Source organism: Carcharodon carcharias, chromosome 16, assembly GCF_017639515.1.
Source record: "Carcharodon carcharias isolate sCarCar2 chromosome 16, sCarCar2.pri, whole genome shotgun sequence".
Taxonomy (NCBI): Eukaryota; Metazoa; Chordata; class Chondrichthyes; order Lamniformes; family Lamnidae; genus Carcharodon; species Carcharodon carcharias.
Genome location: NC_054482.1, coordinates 10,060,168 through 10,082,210, shown reverse-complemented (window position 1 = coordinate 10,082,210; position 22,043 = coordinate 10,060,168). Strand labels below are relative to the sequence as shown.

The 22,043-nt window shown below is 42.1% G+C and overlaps 1 protein-coding gene across 3 annotated transcripts in view; it reads right to left on the bottom strand.

Moving 5' to 3' along the window:
* zgc:110366 (uncharacterized protein LOC550476 homolog) overlaps positions 1-22,043 on the bottom strand; it is a 141,952-nt gene that overhangs the window by 82,974 nt on the left and 36,935 nt on the right. For all 3 annotated transcript variants that reach the window (XM_041208834.1, XM_041208835.1, XM_041208836.1), the window contains exon 2: positions 10,382-10,630. In XM_041208834.1, coding sequence (XP_041064768.1) covers positions 10,382-10,630 — 249 coding nt within the window. The remainder of the gene's footprint in view (positions 1-10,381; positions 10,631-22,043) is intronic.

The following is a 22,043-nucleotide window of genomic DNA, read 5'->3' as shown; positions in this document are numbered from 1 at the left end:
GCTCAACTTAATGCCTAAGATCTGATTGGTCTTCTTGTTTAATCACACTTAACTGTTCTTAAAGCCGGGCAAAATTCTACTAATTTTTCACTTTCCATGTCGATATTCTGCATCCAGTAGAGCTCCTTCAAATATTTTGATCCAATTTTTTGCCAAGTCTAGTAATTGCCTTAAGCAAAGAAAACTGCATGTTAGAAATCTGAAATTAAAATTGGAAATGCTGGAAATACACAGCAGATTTTTCAGCATCTGTAAAGGCAGAAAAGGGACATGGTGGCATAGTGGTAATGTAACTGGACTAGTAATCCAGAGGCCCAGGCTAATAATCTGGGGACATGGATTCAAATCCTGCCACAGCAACTGGTGGAATTTAACTTCAATTAACAGATCTGGAATTGAAAACTAGTTTCAGTAATGGTGCCTGTGGAATCATCATCAATTGTCGTAAAAATCCATCTTCCCCTTTAGGGGAAGGAGAAGGAAATCTGCCATCCTTACCTGGTCTGGTCTACATTTCCAGACCCACTCTTAACTGCCCTCTGAAATGGCCTAGTAAGCCACTCAATTGTAGCGATTAGGGGTGGGCAACAAAACGCTGGCTTTGCCAGCAATGCCGACAGCCCATGAAAACATTTAAAAAATGAAAACCCTCATTGCAACTTCACATAATGAACCAACCCCATATAATATCCAAAGTTGCCAGCTATACATAATAAAACCTCTAAAGAAAATGCTGGAAATACTCAGCAGGACAGGCAGTATCTAAGGAGAAAGAAACAGAGTCAATGACCTGATGCAAGGTCATCTACCTGAACATTAACTCTTGTTTTTATTTCAGATTTCCAGCATCCACAGTATTTTGCCTTTAGAATAAAATCTCTGCCAGTCTCAAACTTTCAAGATGTGAAGAAGTTCAGAATTTGTTGGACAGCGTCCTATAATTCAGAGCAAAGTGAAAAGGCAAACTGAGCAGCTGAAGGAATGCTAGTGCTTAATCCACAGGAATACAATACCTTGCCAGTTCTGCAATATATTGGGAGTTGTCCAATATCTGAGAAGTACTACTGCATTCGCAATGCAAATTCTGGGCACATAATGTCTAGGGAGCACTGTAATGTCTGGAAGTACAGTGACAATTCTAATTCAAAAGATGTTACTAAAGTAAAACATGAATTGTTTCTATTTGAGATAAATGAATACTATTATAAATATTAATAAAAGCAATAGGGCTACTGCATTTTTTGTACACATTTCTCATATAATGCCTGCACAAGCACCCGTGAATGAAAAGATAGTTCTTTGGTGACATATATCATGAAAATTATATACAATGGAAAGTGTATAGAATTTATTTCTTGATCAGAAATTGGAGATAATTACACAGGATTATTAGTAATTGTTTATATAAACTCAAGACAGAGTTGAAAAGAAAAATATCATAAAGGCTTATTTTGTATGAATAGTCAGACTTGGGTAGCAGGACTTTCCGACAACAGGAATTTTGTAGTGTGCTCGGGTTTATTTTTGGCACATGAATCCAGCCCCCAAGTTGGTCTCTTTTGGCCACATTTTAGTATGGTCAAGTGAGCATGTAAACTCCCAAATCTCTGTCAAAAACACTCAGAATGCTGCAGGAACTACAAGAGTGACCTGAGGACATCACTTCCTCATGGGGAAGCACCTGGCCTGTGCTCAGTATCTCCTTGCAGCAGCATGGGGAATTGAGTTGCATTCACAGAACCATCTCTTTCCATGGTAATACAACAACCATACTTTTTATGGTTGACTAGTGATTAAGGTTTTGTTTTGGCACGTTGTTTAAGGACAGGACAGTGTATCAGGCACACAGGCAAGTTGCAGCACCCTGTACCTCACATCATTCCACAAAGTGAGGGGCTAATTTAAACTTTGCAAAAGAAAAAAATCCACTTTTAAAAGCAAAACATTGGCACGAGAAGCTTGATTCTATTATTGAAACTTCTGTGATTGACAGATGGACACGTTCTCCTTAATATGAGAACAATATGTGGTTATTGTCAGCACACAGCTTATGCAGAAGGTAACCATTTTATCTCACCCTCACAGCTGCTTGGTCACTTTCCCTGCCAACTCCAAAACTGGTCCTACATACTTTCAGAATGATGCCAAAACACACTTGAAGTGTTTACAGGCTAAAATGAAAGATTACCTTATGGAAAATAATGACAATCCTGGAACTTACTGTGTGAAACTTTTTCAGTAACTCCTTATCAGTAACATTGGTGGTATAATTGCCAGCTTTCTCCCTGGTGAGGCTCTTACAAATTAAAAACAATACTATATTCTACATATAGCAACTATAGCTTGCAAAAGACGGAAATAAGCAGGCACATATTCAACAATGCAAATGGTGCATTTTGAAAGCTTGCCCTTTAAAATGATTACAACCAAATTCCACCGGTATTGTTTGTTCAGCTGCTCATTGCCAATAGTACAATACCAGCTTCCTAATTAAAACCCTTTTCCTGACATCACATCCTGTCTTTTAAACCAAACAAAAAGCAAGAGGGCGAGCATCAACTTTAGGGTGTGTCACTTGCAATAACCATGTTACTATATTTACGGAACCAGCAATAAATTTGGAAAAAAAGTACATTTACTTAAACTTCTGTAATCACAACTAAAAAGGGCAATATAATACAAAATTATTTCCTTTTCACTGTAGGTAGGTAGAGAGTTATTTTGGAAAATAACATTGTGCCGGAAATTATAATGCAATCATAGTTTAGAGTTATAATGTTGTATAACTGGACAAAAAAAAAAATAAAGCATTTATATGACACCTTTTACAATCTCAGGATATCTTAAAATTCCTTACAGATAATGAAGTACTAGGAACCACGGCACCCAATTTACACACATCAAAGTCCCACAAACAGCAATGACCAGATAATCAGAAAAGCAAAATACTGCAGATGCTGTAAATCTGAAATAAAACAGAAAATGCCGGAAAAACTCAGGTCTGGTGGCATCTTTGGCGAGAGAAACAGGGTTAATGGCCAGGATTTTCCATGCCCGCCAGCGTTGGACATGTTTGGTGGCGTGAGCAGGCAGTATGTCACAATCAGTTTCACGACGATGTGAAGCCAGTTGTGGGGGGAGGGCAAAGGCAGCCCTGCCGTTGAGGCGACTTGTGGGGGTGGGTGGGGGTCAAGGGCAGCCCTGCCATTGAATATAATGCTCAAGCATTTGGGGTGGGGAGGGGGGGTAGAGTGGGTGAGGGAAGTGGCCATGCATTAGGGAAGCCTGTATAAAGTGACCATTCCTCTGCAGACAGTTCGGGCGCAGCCACGTTGATACGATTGGCATCGGGCTTCTAGCTTATCTGTCCACTGAAGCAACGCAGAGGCACCAAAGTGCCACTAGGTGCTCCAGAGCTTTTCACCCCCCAGGCACAGACTGCAAAATCATGAGGATTTTAGTGAACTGCAGAACAGTTGGACGACTGCACACGTTGTACAATCTCCTTGCTAAAGCTGGCAATGGAGCAGTCACTGCTGGAGGTGGTCACAGCCCCTTGCCATGTCAGAAATCCTGTTTGGACTGTCTCCCCAATGGTTCCACTAACAGCGCAGTTTAAGAGAATGCCTGCGCCTGAGCTGAGAGCACAGCATGCAGTTCAATGGGCAAAACGGCCGCCAATTGATCAGGTGGAGTGGGGTGGAGGAGGGTGGGGTTTCGGGCAGCCATACAGTGCACTAATTTCTGGCCTTCCAAGTGGTGGTCAGCACTCTCCAGGAAGTGTTAAGGGGCCTTCCCACTTAACCAGGACAGGTTCTCAGTACACCCATGCTAACCACGTCTCTCTCTCTCTCTTTCATCCTGCAGGAGGAGTACATCAGGATCATGGAGCCTGGTGAACTAGCTGTATGCCTGATGGCCTACAGAGAGTGAAGATGATGGAGGAGAAAGCGACTGAGGCTCCTGGCTGCATAGAGGCACGAGCAACAACTTCAGGAAGAAGGGGCAGCTGGGGCTCTCATTCACCTCCCAAGAGCCACGACGAGCCATCGCTGGTCGGCGCCTAGTGACACCTAGGGTCTATAGGCACTGCCTTTCATCCCTGCAGATGACTGAGAACCAATGCCGAAGACTGCGCATGTCTAGAGAACCAGTTGGCCACATCTGCCAGCAGTCGCAGGGTTTGGCAGCACGGAGACATGGAGGGCATCCACTGCCAGTGGCCATGGAAGTGACCGCAGGGCTCAATTTCTAAGCCAGTGCCTCCTGCCAGGGTTCCACAGGGGACCTCAGTGCAATCTCACAAACCTCCACCCACAAATGCATCCATGAGGTCATGGATGCCATCGTTGTGCAGGCATACAACTTTGTGCATTTCGCCTGGGACCAGGACAGCCAGGATGTAAGGGCGAAGATAAAAGCAAAAAACTGCAGATGCCGCAAATCCAAAACAAAAATAAAAATACCTGGAAAAACTCAGCAGGTCTGACAGCATCTGCAGAGAGGAACACAGTTAACAGAACTAAGTAAAAACAGAACAGAGGTGAAATATAAGCTGGTTTAAGGGTGGGAAGGGGAGGTAGAGCTGGATAGAGGGCCAGTGATAGGTGGAGATAGCCAAAAGATGTCACAGACAAAAGGACAAAGAGGTGTTGAAGGTGGTGATATTATCTAAGGAATGTGCTAATTAAGGGTAGAAAGCAGGACAAGCAAGGTACAGCTAGCCCTAGTGGGGGTGGGGTGAAGGGAAGGGATCGAAATAGGCTAAAAGGTAGAGATAAAACAATGAATGGAAATACATTTAAAAATAATGGAAATAGGTGGGAAAAGAAAAATCTATATAAATTATTGGAAAAAAAGGGGGGATGGGAAAGGGAGTGGGGATGGAGGAGAGCGTTCATGATCTAAAATTGTTGAACACAATATTAAGTCCGGAAGGCTGTAAAGTGCCTAGTTGGAAGATGAGATGCTGTTCCTCCAGTTTGCGTTGAGCTTCACTGGAACAATGCAGCAGGCCAAGGACGGACATGTGGGCGTGAGAGCAGGGTGGAGTGTTGAAATGGCAAGCGACAGGGAGGTCTGGGTCATTGGAGAGACCAAACGCAGACTGGGTGACCGCTTTGCAGAGCACCTTTGGTCTGTCCGCAAGTATGACCTCTGTGAGAATGTCCCTGTCATGAAGACGCAGTGGAAGCCCTAATAGTTGCTTAATTGCAGGAGGATGATGACAACATGAAGAGAACACTCCATAGATCTTCACATAGCCTCTGAGAATGTCTGACTCCTGTCTGGCTGAGGGCAGCTCACTTGCGCTCTGTGATCAGGGTCATATCATTGATACACAGCCATGAAACTTTAGAAGCATCTGATCCTTTGTCCGCCTTCAGCACCTGAGCCCTTCAGGAGCACAGTGCCACTGGTCACAGATGCTGAAGAGATGGGGGCCAGCCCCACCTTAAAGGTGCTGAGAGCACCCAGATTGAATGATGGAACTCTGTGACGCCTGCCTACTGCACTCTGGCAGCAATGACAAGCACTGTCGAGGTGCAGGCGTCAGTACTGTGTCCAGGGAGTAAGAGGCCGGATCATCACTTTGACTTGAAGGCTGCACAGAGCACAGGGAAGAGGCCCTGAACTGAGACACCTGTCTTAATCTTGTGCAGAAAGGTTTCACATCTGAGTGACAAAAATACTGCACATCAGAACAAGGAGCCACAGGCAAGGAGACGTTCTTGGGAGTTTATTGACAATAGTGAACAGTGTTCTACAAGTGATTAACACCCGTGCCCAGGCTGTGCAACTAATTCTTCTTAACTTTCTTAACCTTGCCACTGCGTCTTGGCGCTCCCCGGACATCCACAGCAGAGGTGGAGGCAGCCTGCTGACTGCAACACCTTGTCTGTGATGACCTTGGCGGGCATCCTCTGAAGGGCAGAGACTTGAAGGGCCCCGGCCTGCTTTCGGGGTCCTGTTGCGTGGCAGTGGCATCCTCCTCAGCCTGCGGAGCTGAAGCTTACTGATATTATGACACAGCCAATGGTAAAGGCTGAGTTGCTGAAATCTCAGAGGGAAACAAAAAAACTGTCATAACCCATTTCTGCAATTTGTATGTTTCAAGATGCAGGCTTTGAATTCAGTAATAATAAGACCACTGAGTCTCAAGAGGTTGTTTTATAAAATTAAACATTTATTAATACAAGAAAAATTGTAAGCACATACATATGTCTACAAAATTACTACTATAATAACTACAAAAATCCACTAATTAATCTGACTCTCAGCTATACCCCCGTTAAGGCAACAGTAAAACTCATAGTTTTAAAGAAACACCTGGCACAGCACACCCTGGACAGTGGCATTCAAATTTAGTTTCTTTCAGCCCTGGGTTCTTGCAGACAGACTTGAGGTTTACAGGTCGGAGGCTTCTCACACTTGAGGGATCTTAAAATGCCTCTACCTTACACACAATCTCCTTTCCCTCTTTACACCTAGCTTCCCCTTTGAGTGTAAATTTTCCATGGTATCACTAGGCTTTTAACTTCACATCTTCTAACAATAGCATTTTACCTCACTAATTTTATTAGTAATATAAACACATTGCTTGGCATCTCCCAGCTAGGTGCAAGATTTTACTCCCGCTCTTGAATGCTTTATTCAACAAATGCAAATGTACACTTTACCTTTTAACTTCCTTACTGTTTGCCCAATTAACATCTCAAACTACTATACATCAAAGCATCCAGACTAGCTGGCTTTAATCCAATTAAGACACGCACAGTCAAACACATAGTCACAGACCCCACTACAACTCCACTTTAAAAATAATTTCCAATAACATTATAGACATTAATATCTCTTCATGACAGTTGAGGTCACAGGAAGAGGAGATTCGGATCGACTGGACACTCCTGGAGTCACCTGGATTAGTGGCCCACAGGAGTACATCTGCTGATCCTCCTCCCTTTGGGTGCCCGAGGGCCCCAGGCTGACTCCTTGAGGAGAAGGGGTAGCTAGAGTGAGATTGAGCTGCCCAGCATCCCTCTCGCATACACATTGTTGGAGGACAACTATGCATCAGCGATGGAGTTGAGCCCACACGGCAGTGCAGGAGCGACGTGCGGGACCAAGGTTTTCATGGCAGCTGCCATTGTACCAGTGTTGACCTCGGTGTGTTGGCATGCTGAGGCTATCACCTCAGAGTGAAGGCGGATTAACTCCTCCATCGTGCCTTGCAATCTGAGGAGTGCAGTAGACATCCCTTCCTGATGTTCCAGAGCTTTCCTTTTCAGCTCCAACAACTGGGACCTGACCCAGTCCAAAGGCTCATCATCTGACTGGGACTCGGCAAATTTCTGGCCTTCAGCAGTGCTCAGAGTGCCAGACACAATGGAAGTCCCTGCCACCACCTGCTGTGGATCAGACAGTGCGAAGTACTCACCAGATTGTGAACCCGAGACTATTACGAAGCCTGGTCCCCACTGAGGTGTGTGTCTCTGTGCTGATGGAGTGTGAGTGAGGGCTATGACGGGACTTCAAGGAGGTTGCCTCCAGATTCCTCTTCAGGCTGCAAAAGCAAGGAGAGATTAATTAGGGCATGACAATGACCTGTGAAACAGGACACACCACTCACAGCATGGTTGTCTGATGGATGTTGCACTGCACCGTCACCGTTAGCACAGGACTGATCCAGTTCATCGCCAGCCAGCTGGATGGCTCTGTTTTCAAAGTCTGTGAGGACCTTGATTTCAGGCATTCCTCCACTGGTCTGCGACCTCTCCCTCTTGTGTGCCAGCTTGTCCTGCATGAATAGAGATGGGGAAAGTGTAAGCAGGACACCTACCAGGCCAGATGATAAGTATGCCTTGCATGTGTGGGTGGTGAGTGGTCCCATGGATCGGATGAGGACAATGACGGTGAGTGTGAGAGAGTGAACGGTGATGTCCCTTGAACTGGCAGTGAGTGAGATCCCTGTGGATGTGTGATTGGTTTTCAGTGTGTGAGATGAGTGATGAGAAGAGTGACTTACCCTGATGGAACGAAGGAGATCATTCAACCTCTTGTGGCACTGGGCGGCTGTTTCATTCTGAAGGTTGTTGGCGCTGACCACCGCTGCCACCGCCTCCCAAGCCTGGTTGGTCATACTGCTGCCCATCCTGCGACCAGAGCGGGGGTAAAGGACAACCTGGTGGGGGAACCATGGCATCCAAACACGTTCCAGTGATGCGTCGCTAAACCGGGGGCAGCGGACTTTTTGCCTTTTGTGGACATCTTCCCTATCATAGTCGTGGGCAGGAAGCACTGAGATGTGTGCATGCGGCTGGACTATAAATATGGTGCCCGGTGTGATGAAGCGACGAGGTAATGGCGGGTGGGTGAATTAGAGCCCAGCCACCATGGAAACGGTGCGTTTCCCAGGAATGCATAAATAAAGTGGCAGGTTTGGAACGATACAGTGTGAAAGCCTTGTTTTACCCACCCACTACCACACTTAGTGCAAATGCGGAATGATTCCACCCTAGGTTTTGAGTCCAAAGAGTCATACGGACTCGAAACGTTAATTCTGTTTCTCTCTCCACAGATGCTGCCAGACCTGCTGAGTTTTCCAGCATTTTCTGTTTTTAGACCTGTTGATTATGTTTGGTGATGCTGATTGAGGCATAAATATAGGCCAGGACACTGAGACAGTCTCCCAGCTCTTCTTTGAATAATGCCTTGGGATGTTTTAAGTCCCAGGGAGGGCAGAGGGGGTTTTGGTTTACCATCTTTTTTAGGGAGTGGGAGCGACTGGATTGCTCTGTGGGGAGCTGGCACTGACTTGATGGGCCAAATGGCCTCCCCCGTGACTTTCTGACTCTGTAAAAATGACACTCCTTCAGCACTGCTTCAGTAACGCACTGAAATGTCAGCCTAGGTTACAAACTGAAGTGTCTGAAATAGACCCAGACCCATAATCCTCTGAATCCAAGGTGAGCATGCTACCACTGAGCCATGACAGACAAAGGTGAATATCTCAGGATAGATCTGTTAGAATCTTCTGCGGAACATCATGGTCTCTAGGCTGGTTGAAGTAAATTAACACCATCCCAGATAAGACTGCTGAAATTAGAAGAACAGTGTGGGATGTGCATTGGAGTGGATATACTGGAGTTTTGCACAATTTATTTTTGTGGAGGAAGTGAGGACAGTCACTCTTGTGCGAGACGTAATGGGTATGATACACAAAAGAGTGGACTGTATACAGCCTGAGGGTCTAGCAACTTGTTCTCATTCCATGTGTTTCTGATATTCTCTTGCAAGTGGTCTTCCTTGTGGGAAGCCTAGGGGTTGCATTACTTCGAATGAGTGATTCCAAAAACGTAACAAGCCAGGAGGGGAAAGTGTGAACAACAGTTTATAAACATCAGTAACTAGACTAAATTACTGATTTTAAACCAATTGTCATATTTTTTTTCAAAATATCACATTTTTAGCTCATTATTTAGGAGCCAAATTCACTAAAGTAGATCGTGCATACTATGATAGCAGAGGATCAGAAGTTAAATGGGATGACAAAACTGGCTGGGAGAGACAGTGAAAAAGCATAAAAGTTTCATTGTTAACTGAATATTACCAGCATTTCAGTAACACTTGCTTATGGTGGTTAAGGGTATTTCGTGTTTTCAGTGTTTTAGATATTTATCTCTGGCTCACATCATTTAAAAAGTACCTGGATGAGCACTTAGCACGTCATGACATTCAAGTCAATGGGCCAAGTGCTGGTAAATGGGATTAGGTAGGTAGGTCAGGTGTTTCTCACATGTCGGTGCAGACTCGATGGGCCGAAGGGCCTCTTCTGCACTGTGAGATTCTGTGATGCTGATTCATTGGCTATATTTAACAAGGGTTTTAATTAGACTGCAAGATAAATTGGATTTGGGTCAATTGAACTTGCATCATGAAAGTGAAGAATATTAAAGGAGCTGAATGGCTTCATTTGACATTGTTTGAGGTAAAGTTACAAATGTTACGATTCTGTCACCAAAAGTGGTCATGATTTTCTGGTCAGCTATCTTGTAAATGGGTGGCCTGAGAAGGAAGCAGCTGAAGGTTTCTGCACATCTGTACTCAGAACTTGATAGGCTCGCTGTTATAAATGTCAGTGCAGCTGACCTGCATGCTGAATGACAAGCACAAGAGGAGAAAGTGAAGGCTAGCTGGTCAGAAGGAAGATAGGGCCACTAAATTTCCTCTAACCGAAAAACTTATATTAAAAAATTAGTATCTTGATGAAAAATAAAAGTGCATCAAGTTCACATTTTTAAAAAATACAAACAGCTCCAAAACTTAAATCATCATTTAACAGAATCATATCTCTTAAACTTGTTTGGGTATTTGTTCATACCGATGTAATCCAGACCGAGTCTTTTGCAGGAATCCAAACAAGCTGCTTTAGTGGTTTCACAGCCATAGTCCCCAGGCCAGAGTTTTGTAGTTATCCACAGGCTCTCCCGATTCACGCCACTCTCTCTGATTGCTTTCTTCAGATGTGATTCACAGCCATATCTTTTTGCAGTGTCAATGTGACGAATGCCACATTCTTTTAAGGCATACACAACTGAAGAATGGGAATAGCCACCGTGATGTGATGTGCCTGAAAGAGAAAACAAAACAAACCATAAAAAACAACTTGGGTTGGTTTGCAGCAACTAAGATTTATAGAATGTTCAAAGTTTAACCAATTAGTTTCAAGAGATTTAACCTCAATGGCAGACCCAAATCTTTTTGTCAGGTCCCCTGGTTAAATGGAGCTACTTAAAAGATTGTTCCGTTCTTAGTCAACCAACATCAATAAAACAGGTTATCTAGTCATTATCTCATTGCTGTTTGTGGGAGCTTGCTGTGTACAATTTGGCTGCTGAGCTTCCTACATGACAACAGTGACTAAATCTCAAAAGTACTTCATTGGCTGTAACGTGCTTTGGAATGTCCTGAGGTCGTTAAATGCACTATACAGTTTTTCCTTTTATTTAGGTATGAGCACCCTGAACTGTGAGACACTTCTTTCAGGACTTTACACTTTTATTTTGTTGAAATTAATATCCCTCTAAATAAGGCCTGCAATTTAGCAAATTAGTATGGAGATTATTCACCTTTCAGTTATTGGTGTGACAATGTTCATGAGCATTCACTGAAGATGGAAAGCACACTAACTTTATGGCAAGTTGCCTGACACAGCCATTTGCTAACCATCTTCCAAACTATGCAGTGTGGCACTTGGAAACTTTAACTGTGAAGGAAACAGAAGATATGAATCCTGACAGTGAAACTTCAAAATAGGTAAAAATCAAACCTATAAATCCAACATTATTGAAAGCATGATTGTGGATGTTATATCAGGGCTCAGATGACCAAATAAATAATTTCAACTTTGCTTAATTGGTTAAGTTATAACTCAAGGACCTCGAATAACACATTTGCAGTAATTGTTTATTCTCTATTTGGCCTCTTTGTGAAAAGGATCATTGATTCATGTAAGTTTTTCTGAGACAGTGTGTAAAGATAAAAACTGTAAATTCTTGACTATTTGTACTTGCATAACATCTTGTAATCTCACATCATCATATAACGGTTATCAGACAAGTGTCAGAACGTTGTTTTAAAAGCTGAGGATGTTGCTTCACTCATGAAATTATAATCAACAGGGTTCTCACCCACAGCAAAATTATTTGATCTCAGTTTGCTGAATAAACACATTGCCATCTAAGGGGATGTTTTAAGATAATTGCACTTTGTTTCAGTGTCTCAGAAATATCAGCACAGGAAGTGTTTGCATATGCAGGATGATCAGTAATCACCTCAAAAATATCAACAATGAAAGGTTCTTCATGAAGAACCTCAGAGTTTTAGGGAATGAAGCTGAACAAGTGGAAGGGGCATCGGTGACAGAGGATTTTGCTGGTAGTAATTATAATTAATTGGATCTAGCATAGTTAAACCAGGATTTAAAGTTCTCAATTGGGATAAAACCTATTTTATGAAGGGATGGAATTTAGCAAAGGTGGACTGGAAATAAAAGCAAAATACTGCAGATGCTGGAAATCGGAAATAAAAACAGAAAATGCTGGGAAAACTCAGCAAATCTGGCAGCATCTGCGGAGAGAGAAACAGAGTTAACATTTTGAGTCCGTATGACTCTTCTTCAGTGGACTGGAAATAGTTACATGAAGGTAAATCAGTGTTAATAGTAGTGGGCGACATTCCAGGAGAGACAGAGGGTTTCAAACTAATGTTCCCATAAAGAAAAAAGCATAGGATGCACAAATTAAGTCCTTTGGGAGCATACTGGGTAGAACAAGGCAAAAAAGAAATGCTTACATCAGATGCTGTAAGCTCAATCAACAGAAAGCCAGAGGGATATAGAAAATGCAGGGGTTAAATAAACAAAAAAAAAACAGGAAAACAAAGAGAGGGCATGAAAATACTTTGGCAAGTAAAATCAAGGAAAACTCTTTTATAAACACTAAGAACAAGAGGATAACTAAGGAAAGAGTAGGGCCTATTACAGACCAAAATGGTAATCTGTGTGCCTAGGCGGAAGATGTGGACGTGGTTCTTAATAAATACTTTATTTCAAAAAAGAGGGTGATGCAGACATTGTAGTTAAGGAGGAGGACTGTGAAATATTATATGATATAAACATAATAAGGAGGAAATATTAAGGGATTTGGCATCTTTGAAAGCAGATAAGTTGCCAAACCCAGAGAGCTGGGAAAATTGAGAGAGGAAATAATGGAGGATCTGACTATATGTCTGGCTATAGACATGGTGCCAAAGAATTATACAACTGTATAGTCAGCCTAACCTTGGTAATGGGTAAATTATTTTTTAAAAATCCTGAGGGACAGTATTAATCATCATTTAGAAAGGCACAGATTAATTAAGAACAGTCAGCAAGGGTTTGTTAAGTGAAGGTCATGTATGACTAACGTGATTGTGTTTTTTGAGGAAGTAAAAAGGAGGATCGATAAGGGCAGCGTTTTTGGTGTAGTCAATATGAATTTAACAAGGTTTTTGACGAGATTGCGCTTGTCAGAAAAGTAAAAGCCCACAGGATCTAAGCAAAAGTCACAAGCTAGATCCAAAATTGACTCAGTGACAGGAAGCAAAGGATAATGGTCAGCAGGTATATGTGTCACAGGAAGGCTGGACATGCACTCCAAGGTATCTGCTCATCGACACTTCTCAGTATCCTGCCATTTATTGTTTAATCCTTGTCTTGTTTCCCTCTCAAGTAACTTATACTTCTCTGGAATGAATTCCAATCGTTATTTTTTTGTGGGGTTCTGTGGGGTTCAATACTGGGTCTCTTTCTTTACATGGTAATGATTCAGGCTCAGATGTAGGGGACGTGATCAAGAAATTTGCAGATGACAAAAAAATTGACCATATGGTTGATTGTGAAGAAAAAAACTTGAGACTGCAAGCAGATATCAATGGACTGGTCAAGTGGGCAAAAAAAGTGGCAAATGGAATTCAATCCAGAGAAGTGTGAAGTAATATATTTGTGGAATGTTGGGATGCTGTTGCTTATAGTCTTCCATATGTTAACAGCAAGTTTTTATTAATTACTTGCAACTACATATAAATATACAGTAAAAGGTACAGGCATGGAGTTATCTCCATCCTAGGTCTTAATGTGTCTCTGACTAACACCACACTGACCCTAGGTCTAGGTCATGTGCCTTCTTACATCACTGTGTGGGCAGTACTGAACTCAGTCCCACATTAAGCCTGTATATTCCAGACTCTTCTACTCCATCCCCGGCTCCAAATCTTTATCATATGGATTTAGAGTTACTTAAGTTTAATTAAATTCTTACATTGTTATAAGTCTTATGCACTTAACTTATTGTTACACCTTAATGTTGTTCTAAGATGATTGCTATTACAGTATTAGTATTAACAACATTCTCAGTACCCATATCTTGTTTGCCGTTTCATCAGGAGATTGGTAGGTTCTGTTGGATCTGGTTCTTGTAGTTGGCATGGAGGTTGGACTGGCATTTGAGAATGTTTTCAGTTTTTTCTTCTATTGCTTTATGCCGACTCATGCCTGGTTAGTTCAGCTGTTGTATCGATGCATGGTTGCTAATACTCTCAATCGTTTCTGGCAAGGTGGACAAAGATGGTATTCATCTCCTTGGTGCTGCTTTTTCTTCTTCTTTTTCGACATGGGCTGTCTGAAAGGCCTCTGAGGCTGAAGGAGAGCATTTCTGTGGCGAGAAGGTGGTTTAGTGGTACGCTCACCTCAGCTTTTTGTTGTTGAAGGTGATAAATTGCTGCACAGTTACGGCATCCCATGTGGTTGTGGCACGCTGGCTGGAAGTTGCAGTGATTAATGTGTTGATCAGCTGTACCTTCATCATGTACAGGGTTAATAGTTGGAGGTAGAGGCTTCTCAGACTGCTGATAATTCTCTGGTTCTACTTCTACCAGAGGTGCCATGGTAATCTTGTGGGCGATAGGCTGGTCTGACCATTGGAGACTTTTGTGACCTGGAACGATAATGAACAAACCTGCTCCGCAAACAGAGAAGAGAGAATGAAGATGAAATTGAGTCTGAATGTTCTTTAGTGTTTGAGCACTTGGTACCATGTTGTTCTGGCTGGCTAAAGACAGTGGTAGTCTTTACATCCTACACCGCCTGGATGAGATCCAGGGCTACACTGACACCCCTGCTCAGGAGAGAGAAAGGCTGGATACAGATGACATACATCAGCTCAAAGATTTGTTTGCTGCCATACCTCAGTGGTTCCAGGATCATGCTGATGACCGAGGGTCGAGCTCCCCCTGCTCTGTAAAGTGGAGCATCTGTTGCTTGAAGCCATGGTACCTTGTCTGACAGGACTGTCATGCTGGCACCCGAATCTAATTTAAAACTTGTTAGATGAGCATTTATCAGATGTCAGCATTCCAAAATGAAGAACCACAAGATTTGATCTCACCCAAGAAGCATGGCTGTGTGTCTTCTGGTTTTCGGTCTCGACCTCGTGGATTACGTTTGGGCTATCTGTGCGGTGCTGGAATTTGGACTTGAACAGTTTGCCAAAGTGTCCGTGTCTGTTGCAGTGGAAGCATTGGACAGTGCTCGCAGGACACTGATCTCTCCTATGAGGGTGTTTTGCACCGCAGCATTGGCAAGGTCACTCCACTGGGTGGTTCAGGAATTGCTTTCGCTGTCTCAGATTGTCCCTGTGTCTTCGTGATCCAATAAGCTGCGTTGAGGGTTGACTTCTGCCCCATGTTGTATTCTCTCCCCTTAGGATTGTACTGTGTTGTGCATGTAGCTCAGACAGTCTAACTAGCTGGGTTGCCTTGTCTAGGGTAAGGTCATCTTTACCTTGTAAGGAGGTCAGAGAGTGAATGGTCTGCAAAACCCACCAAAATTCTGTCTCAGGTGAGCTCAGACTTTAAATCCCCATATCCCCATATTCACACCCCTCTGCTATCATGTAGAGATCATTCATAAAGGAATCGACAGGATTCCCCCCCCGGCAGTTAGACTCTCTTATTGAATTCAGTTCTTACCATTAATTTGTTGGATCTCAAGTTGAAATAAATGTCAAAGGATTTTAAAACCTCAAATTTGGCGGATGACTCATCAATATCCTGTCATGGAATGATGTCATCTGCAATTGGCCCTGCTAAGTAGTTGTGTGTTTACTTGTTCCGTTATAATTTTTTATTTAAACCTGAAGCAATGTTGAATCTTAAAAATCTTCTCCCAAAAAAACTCCAATTTTGTGACTGTTCTGGGCCTTGGGTGAGTCCCAGTGGAGTTGGAAGTCTGGAATTCATGTTGAAGATTTTAATGGTGTGGGTACAGCTTTAAGGGTTTATAGGCTTCCAAGATGGCATCGCCTTTCCATGAAGAACAAAGGATTTCCCGTACTTGCCAGTTTTGATGGGCTTCGCAAAATGGTGCCAGCGTACTTCAGGAAGAAGCTTCAACAATGGCTGCATGGGTCGGTGGTGTGCCGGCTTGACTGAATCAGCAAGTTAGCATTGCAAGTGGTGAGACTTTTGAATGAACTGCAGGCTTGCTGTTTACGGATTGGATGGTGGCGAGGTTCCCAAGAGTTGAGTAAATTAATTATTAATTTGTTTTTTTCCGTTCAACTTGGAGGCCACATATTGAGACTGAGAGAGAGGGAATCAGGATTAGCGATGGGTTTAGTTCAAACTGAACTTCTGACTGAATTAGTAAAAGGGCTTCTCAGGACTGACTGCAGCCTGGAAATGAATAGGATTTAGCTCATCCTTGCAGACTATGAGCTTTGCCTGTTGAAGCTGGACTTCCAAGGGAGATTGTGTGGAGTTTTTTGCTGGAGCTTTTTCTGGTGAATTTTCTCAGCATGTGTAGCTTCATTAGGGAGATTCTTTCAGTTCAGAATCCATTGACAAAGTCCTTTTTCTTAGTCTTTCAGCATTTCTGTGAGGATGGGGCTTTTAATCCAGAGCTGCCACCATGTTGGGCTGGTTTGGCTGCAGAATGTGCCTGTTCAAGTCTTCACAATCTTTGCATGTTAACAGCAAGTCTTTATTAACTACTTGTAACTATATACAACTATACAGTAAAGGGTACAGGCATAGAGCTATCTCCATCCTAGATATATCTCTGGCTAACACCACACTGAGCCTAGGTCTAGATCATCTGCCTTCTTACATCACTTTGCTGGCGGTACTGCACTCAGTCCCACATTAACCCTGTATATACCAGATCCTTCTACTACAGGAAGGACAAACAAGGCTAGAAATACACAATAAATGGTAGGATACCGAAAAGTATAGATGAGCAGAGAGACCTTGGAGTGAATGTCCACAGATCTCTGAAGACAGCAGGACAGGTAGATGAGATGCTTAAGAAGGTATACAAGATACTTTCCTTTATTAGCTGAAACATAGAGTATGAGAGTAGGGCACTTATTCCAGAACTGTATGAAACACTAGTGAGGCCACAGGTACAGTACTGCATACAGGTCGGGTCACCACATTACAGGAAAGACGTGATCACAGTTGAAAGGGTACAGAAAAGATTGACGGGATGTGGCCAGGATATGAAGACTTTAGCTACGAGGAAAGATTGAATAGGCTGGGATTGTTTTCTATGGAACAGTGAGGCCAAGGTGAGATTTAATTGTGGTGTATAAAATCATGAAGGGCCTAGGTGAAGATAGGAAAGACTCATTTCCCTTAGCAGAGAGGTCAATAGCCAGGGGCCTAGATTTAAAGTAATCAGTAGAAGGAGTAGAGGGGAGCTGAAGAGAACTTTTCATCCAGAGAATGGTGGTGGGCAAGGGATTCTGGAACTCACTGCCGTAAAGGGTGGTAGAGGCAGAAACCCTCATTGCATTAAATGGCACTTGGATTTGCACCTGAAGTGCCTTAAGGCTATAGAACAAGAGCTGAGAAGTGAGATTAGGCTGGATGGTGCTTTTTCAGCTGGTACAGACAAGATGGGTGAATGGCTACCTTCTGTACTGTAAATTTCTATGATGCTATGAAATCCAGTTTTAACTGGTTGGAATTCACAAAGCATCTCTTTGCTCATCAGCTTTTAACTAACAATGTTGCTTAAGTGCACTGGTGTATTTACAAATAAATGCAACAACAGTTGCCGGTGTCACAGTCTCAAGAATGTCACGTGATCAAACTGGCAAGAATGTCTGCAAACACAGTTGGCAACTCTACTCCAATTAAAAAATCCATCAGCATTCTGAATACTGTATCCTTGACATATTTGGCTCCATGACTGCCTGAAAACTGTTCTTCATGTATTGCTTTAAATTTACCTTTCATTTATTTTAACCCCTTACTTTTACTCTTTTGGCTTACTTTAAAATAATACTCTGGGTCTAATTTGTCCATACCAAATAATATCTTAAATTCCTAATTAGCTTGCCCTAAATACAGAAACCAACGTGGAAGCACAGATGATAAAGAAATCATTTTTAATATTTGCTTCAACTTGTGGAAGTACCTGGATTTTCCAATGCAAGAGAAAATGCTATCTGCCTTTTCCAGTGCAGCTAAGTACCAGCTAAACAAAAACAAAAATTGCTGGAAAAACTCAGCAGGTCTGGCAGCATCTATTGAGAGAAAGGCAGAGTTAACATTTCAAGTCCGTATGCCTCTGCTTCAGAACGAAAGAGAAGTAGAAATGTGATGAAATATATACTGTTTAAGGGGGATGGGACAGGTGAAGCTGGATAGAGGGCCAGTGATAGGTGGAGGCAAAGGAGAGATTGCAAAAGGTGTCATAAACAAAAGGTCGAAGGGGTGTTGATGGTAGTGATACTGGCTAAAGAAGATGCTAATGGTGACACTAAGAGTAGAAAGCAGAATGAGCAAGTGACAGAGGGCCCTAGTGGGGGTGGGGGGAGGGGACGGTGTGGGTAAAAAGATCAAAATAGGCTAAAAGATGGTAATAAAATAATGAATGGAAATTAATTTTAAAAATAATAAAATTAGGTGGGAAAAAATATATATATAAAAATTAAAAAATAAATATTTGAAAAAAGGGGATCAAAAAGGAATGAGCATGGAGGAGAGAGTTCATGATCTGAAGTTGTTGAACGCAATGTTAAGTCCAGAAGGCTGTAAAGTGCCTAGTCGGAAGATGAGGTACTGTTCCTCTAGTTTGCATTGAATTCCCTGGAACAATGCAGCAGGCCAAGGACGGACACGTGGGCATGAGAGCAGGATGGTGTGTTGAAATGGCAAGTGACAAGAAGGTCTGGGTCATGCTTGTGGACAGACCGCAAAGCGGTCACCCAGTCTGCATTTGATCTCTCCAAGGTAGAGGAGACCACATTGAGAGCAGCGAATGCAGTAGACCAACTTGAGAAAAGTGCAAGTGAGGCACTGCTTCACTTGAAAGGAGTGATTGGGCCCTTGGACGATGATTGTGGGGGGGAGGTAGAGGGGCAGGTGTTGCACTTTCTGCAATAGCATGGGATGGTGCCATGGGAGGGGGTTGAGGTGCAGGGGGTGATGGAGGAATGGACCAGGGTGTCCTGGAGGGATCGGTCCTAGTTCTTGCTGATATCTCACCATTGTAATTCATCTGACAAATACTATACTCAGCACTGCGAGATTTAAAATTGTTCTTCACAATGATCCAAATTAATCTCAAACTGTAGTATACATGTGCCTACAATTACAGGCTGCTGCATGCATTGTAATTAGGTTTTAGAATTCATATAACTTTAAAAACCCGAGCTGCCCAACATGTATTTTGATGCATTTTCCTTCTAAAAGCAATGCTAAATAACAAGCAAGGTGCAACTAAATCAACATAATCCTAAAATAAAGGATTTTTCTGCCACTGTTTTTGTTCCAGTGATCGTCACAGCCCTGGAGGTACGCCCCTTTATAAGGTCAGGAAGGTTATGCTAAGTGATACACAGAGCCATATCACTCTAACACCAAAAATTATGATTCTTACATTAACATAGCCTCAGGTCATTCGGAGTTTAATTGTAGTTTGGTCAGGAAATTTAGCAAATTGGAATGTTCTCAACAGTCACAGGCTCCAACTCAGAAGTGCACAATTTTGTTGGACTGTTTCACATCTACAATCTGAAGAGGGGTATCTGCATTTGCAGATGTGTCATTTTCATTAAAGATAGACAATATATGCATCATTTTCATTATGTGCATGTACTTTGGTGGTTTCATCGCCTCAATTGGTGACACAGATCCAAAGCATAACAATGCTTGTTGCCACAACCACCATAGCCTCCCTACCCTTAAACATGCTTTAAATCACCTCCCAACTCAACTGAAATTAATGCTTTCTTTGCTGATCTCCCATTTTTCACGCCCCAGAAACTTCCAACTTGTGCAAAATCTGCTGGAAGCCTCAAAATAACTGCATGCCCATCACCCCTGCTTTAATTGACCTGCACTGGATCCTTGTTCCCCAATAGATTTAATTAAAAATTCTCATCATCTATAAATCTGTCTCTGTACATAGCCAAGCCCACCTGGTCTCTGCAATATCCTTTTGTTCTATAGCCTGTCCCGAAAGCTCTGTTCTTCTGACACTGTCTTTTTGTGCATCTTTTCTTCCCTTTACTTCAGCAGTGACAGGTGAGCTTTCTTCTGCCTTAATCTTATTCTTTGTAACTCCCTCCCAAGGTCTCCCATCTCTTTCTCTATCCTCACTTTTATAAAAATTCTCAAAACCCAGCTCTAAACATGTTTTTGTCCACTCCTCCTAATGTTTCTGACTCAACATCTATTTTCACTACACCTATTTGTGAAGCACCTTCAATTTTTTTTTTAAACACTATATCAATGCAAGTTCAAAGTGGTTTCATTCTAGGTCCATAAAAAGACCAACAATAACTGGAAGATTCAGTTCTCATGACTCCTTTCGTACAATATAAAGAGGTTTAAGTTAGCATGATATAAGAGGATGTAACGTTTTTCAACTCTGGTTACACAACTGGACTGCATGACTGGAATGCCTTTGCAGACAACAGTGATGTGTTTGTTGGGACAATTAATGAATGCGCTTTTAATGCAGTCAAATTTATAAAAGGCATTGTGGAACACACACAGGCAAAAGCCTTTGTGAATGTGCTGCCAGCTCACGAATCGTTCCTTTTCAGCTGATTCTTTCCCACCGTTGTCTAGAACATTTCCCATTACCAAACAAATTGTTTTCAGATGCTGTGTTCCACACAGCTTCCTTAGAAACCAATTTTTTTATATAAGGAATTGTGGCTTTCCTCAATAGAAAACTCCAGCTGTGAAAATGCTGCATTTCTGGCATATATTATACCCCATTTATAGGGTTCAACAAACCCTTTCTCTTTGGAATAATGTCTTGTGACCGAATCCTAGCTGTTATGGGATGCAAATGTGGTGCAAAGTACTTTTACAAAGTTCTGTCAACACTTTATTATTGCAAATGTTAAACAATATCTATTGTCACATTAAACCCATCAAAATAAGAGGAATGGCAGAGCAGATTTTATGTTTGATGAGTGTTATTGTTAAACACCACCATTGTACAATCTGTTACATCATGTAAATAACCTAACATTTCCAACAGGCCAATGTGAATAATTAATTTTGTGTTAATAATCCAGCAGGTGCTTATGGAAGATGCAGAGCTCAAGGATTACTGTGTTATTAAGTTCCACAACATATTTTCAGCATAGCTTCACGGAGTGACGTCTGATGAAATGCAAAATAAACAAATTAATCTCTAGAACTGCTGAATTCATGATAAGCATTTTAATAAGTCAATTTTTAAAAAAACATTAAAGTATCTTGCATCACAGAGGGGGTTTGAAGATAATCACCCAATCAGTTAAATATTATATACAACACTAAGCTCAGGTAGTCTCAAAAAAAGCTGCTCAAGTGTGTCCTAAAGTACAGTACAGTAATATTTGTAGGTCACAAAAATAGTTGGATCCACAAGTTTGTCTTTATTTCAGAAGCTGCTTTGTTTAAGGATTACTCAAAGTATCACACAGGAGGAATATTGAACAAAAGCCTATCCAACTCACAGATAGAAACCAGAGGTCGGTATGGCTGTGACCAATTCAAAATGGAACGAAAAGAATGCAAAGCTTTTCAAAGTGCTTCACAATATTCACTTCAAGAACAAAAGGGCTTTCACATTGGCTGTGAGCCTATTTCTGTTGCTATTTTTTTCCACAAAATGAAGTCTAAAAACAGCAGGATAGATAGCCCCTAACAGACACGATTGAAGTATTCAGTGGAATATTCTTAACAAAGCAACAAAAAATGTTCTCCAAGAGAACTGGAAACTATAGAAATTATGCCCAGGATGCAGACAGTTGTTGAAGGAAGGCTGCATTTAATGAGCTTACGAACTACCCTGTCCTGAGGAAGAACTGAGATGCAGCAGGAGAAACAACTCAAGCATGCAAGAGAAATCGTTAAATGGTCTATTTCATTCCAAGCAATGAAGGATGGCTTTCATAATTGATTTCCCCATATCATTTAACTAATAATCGTTC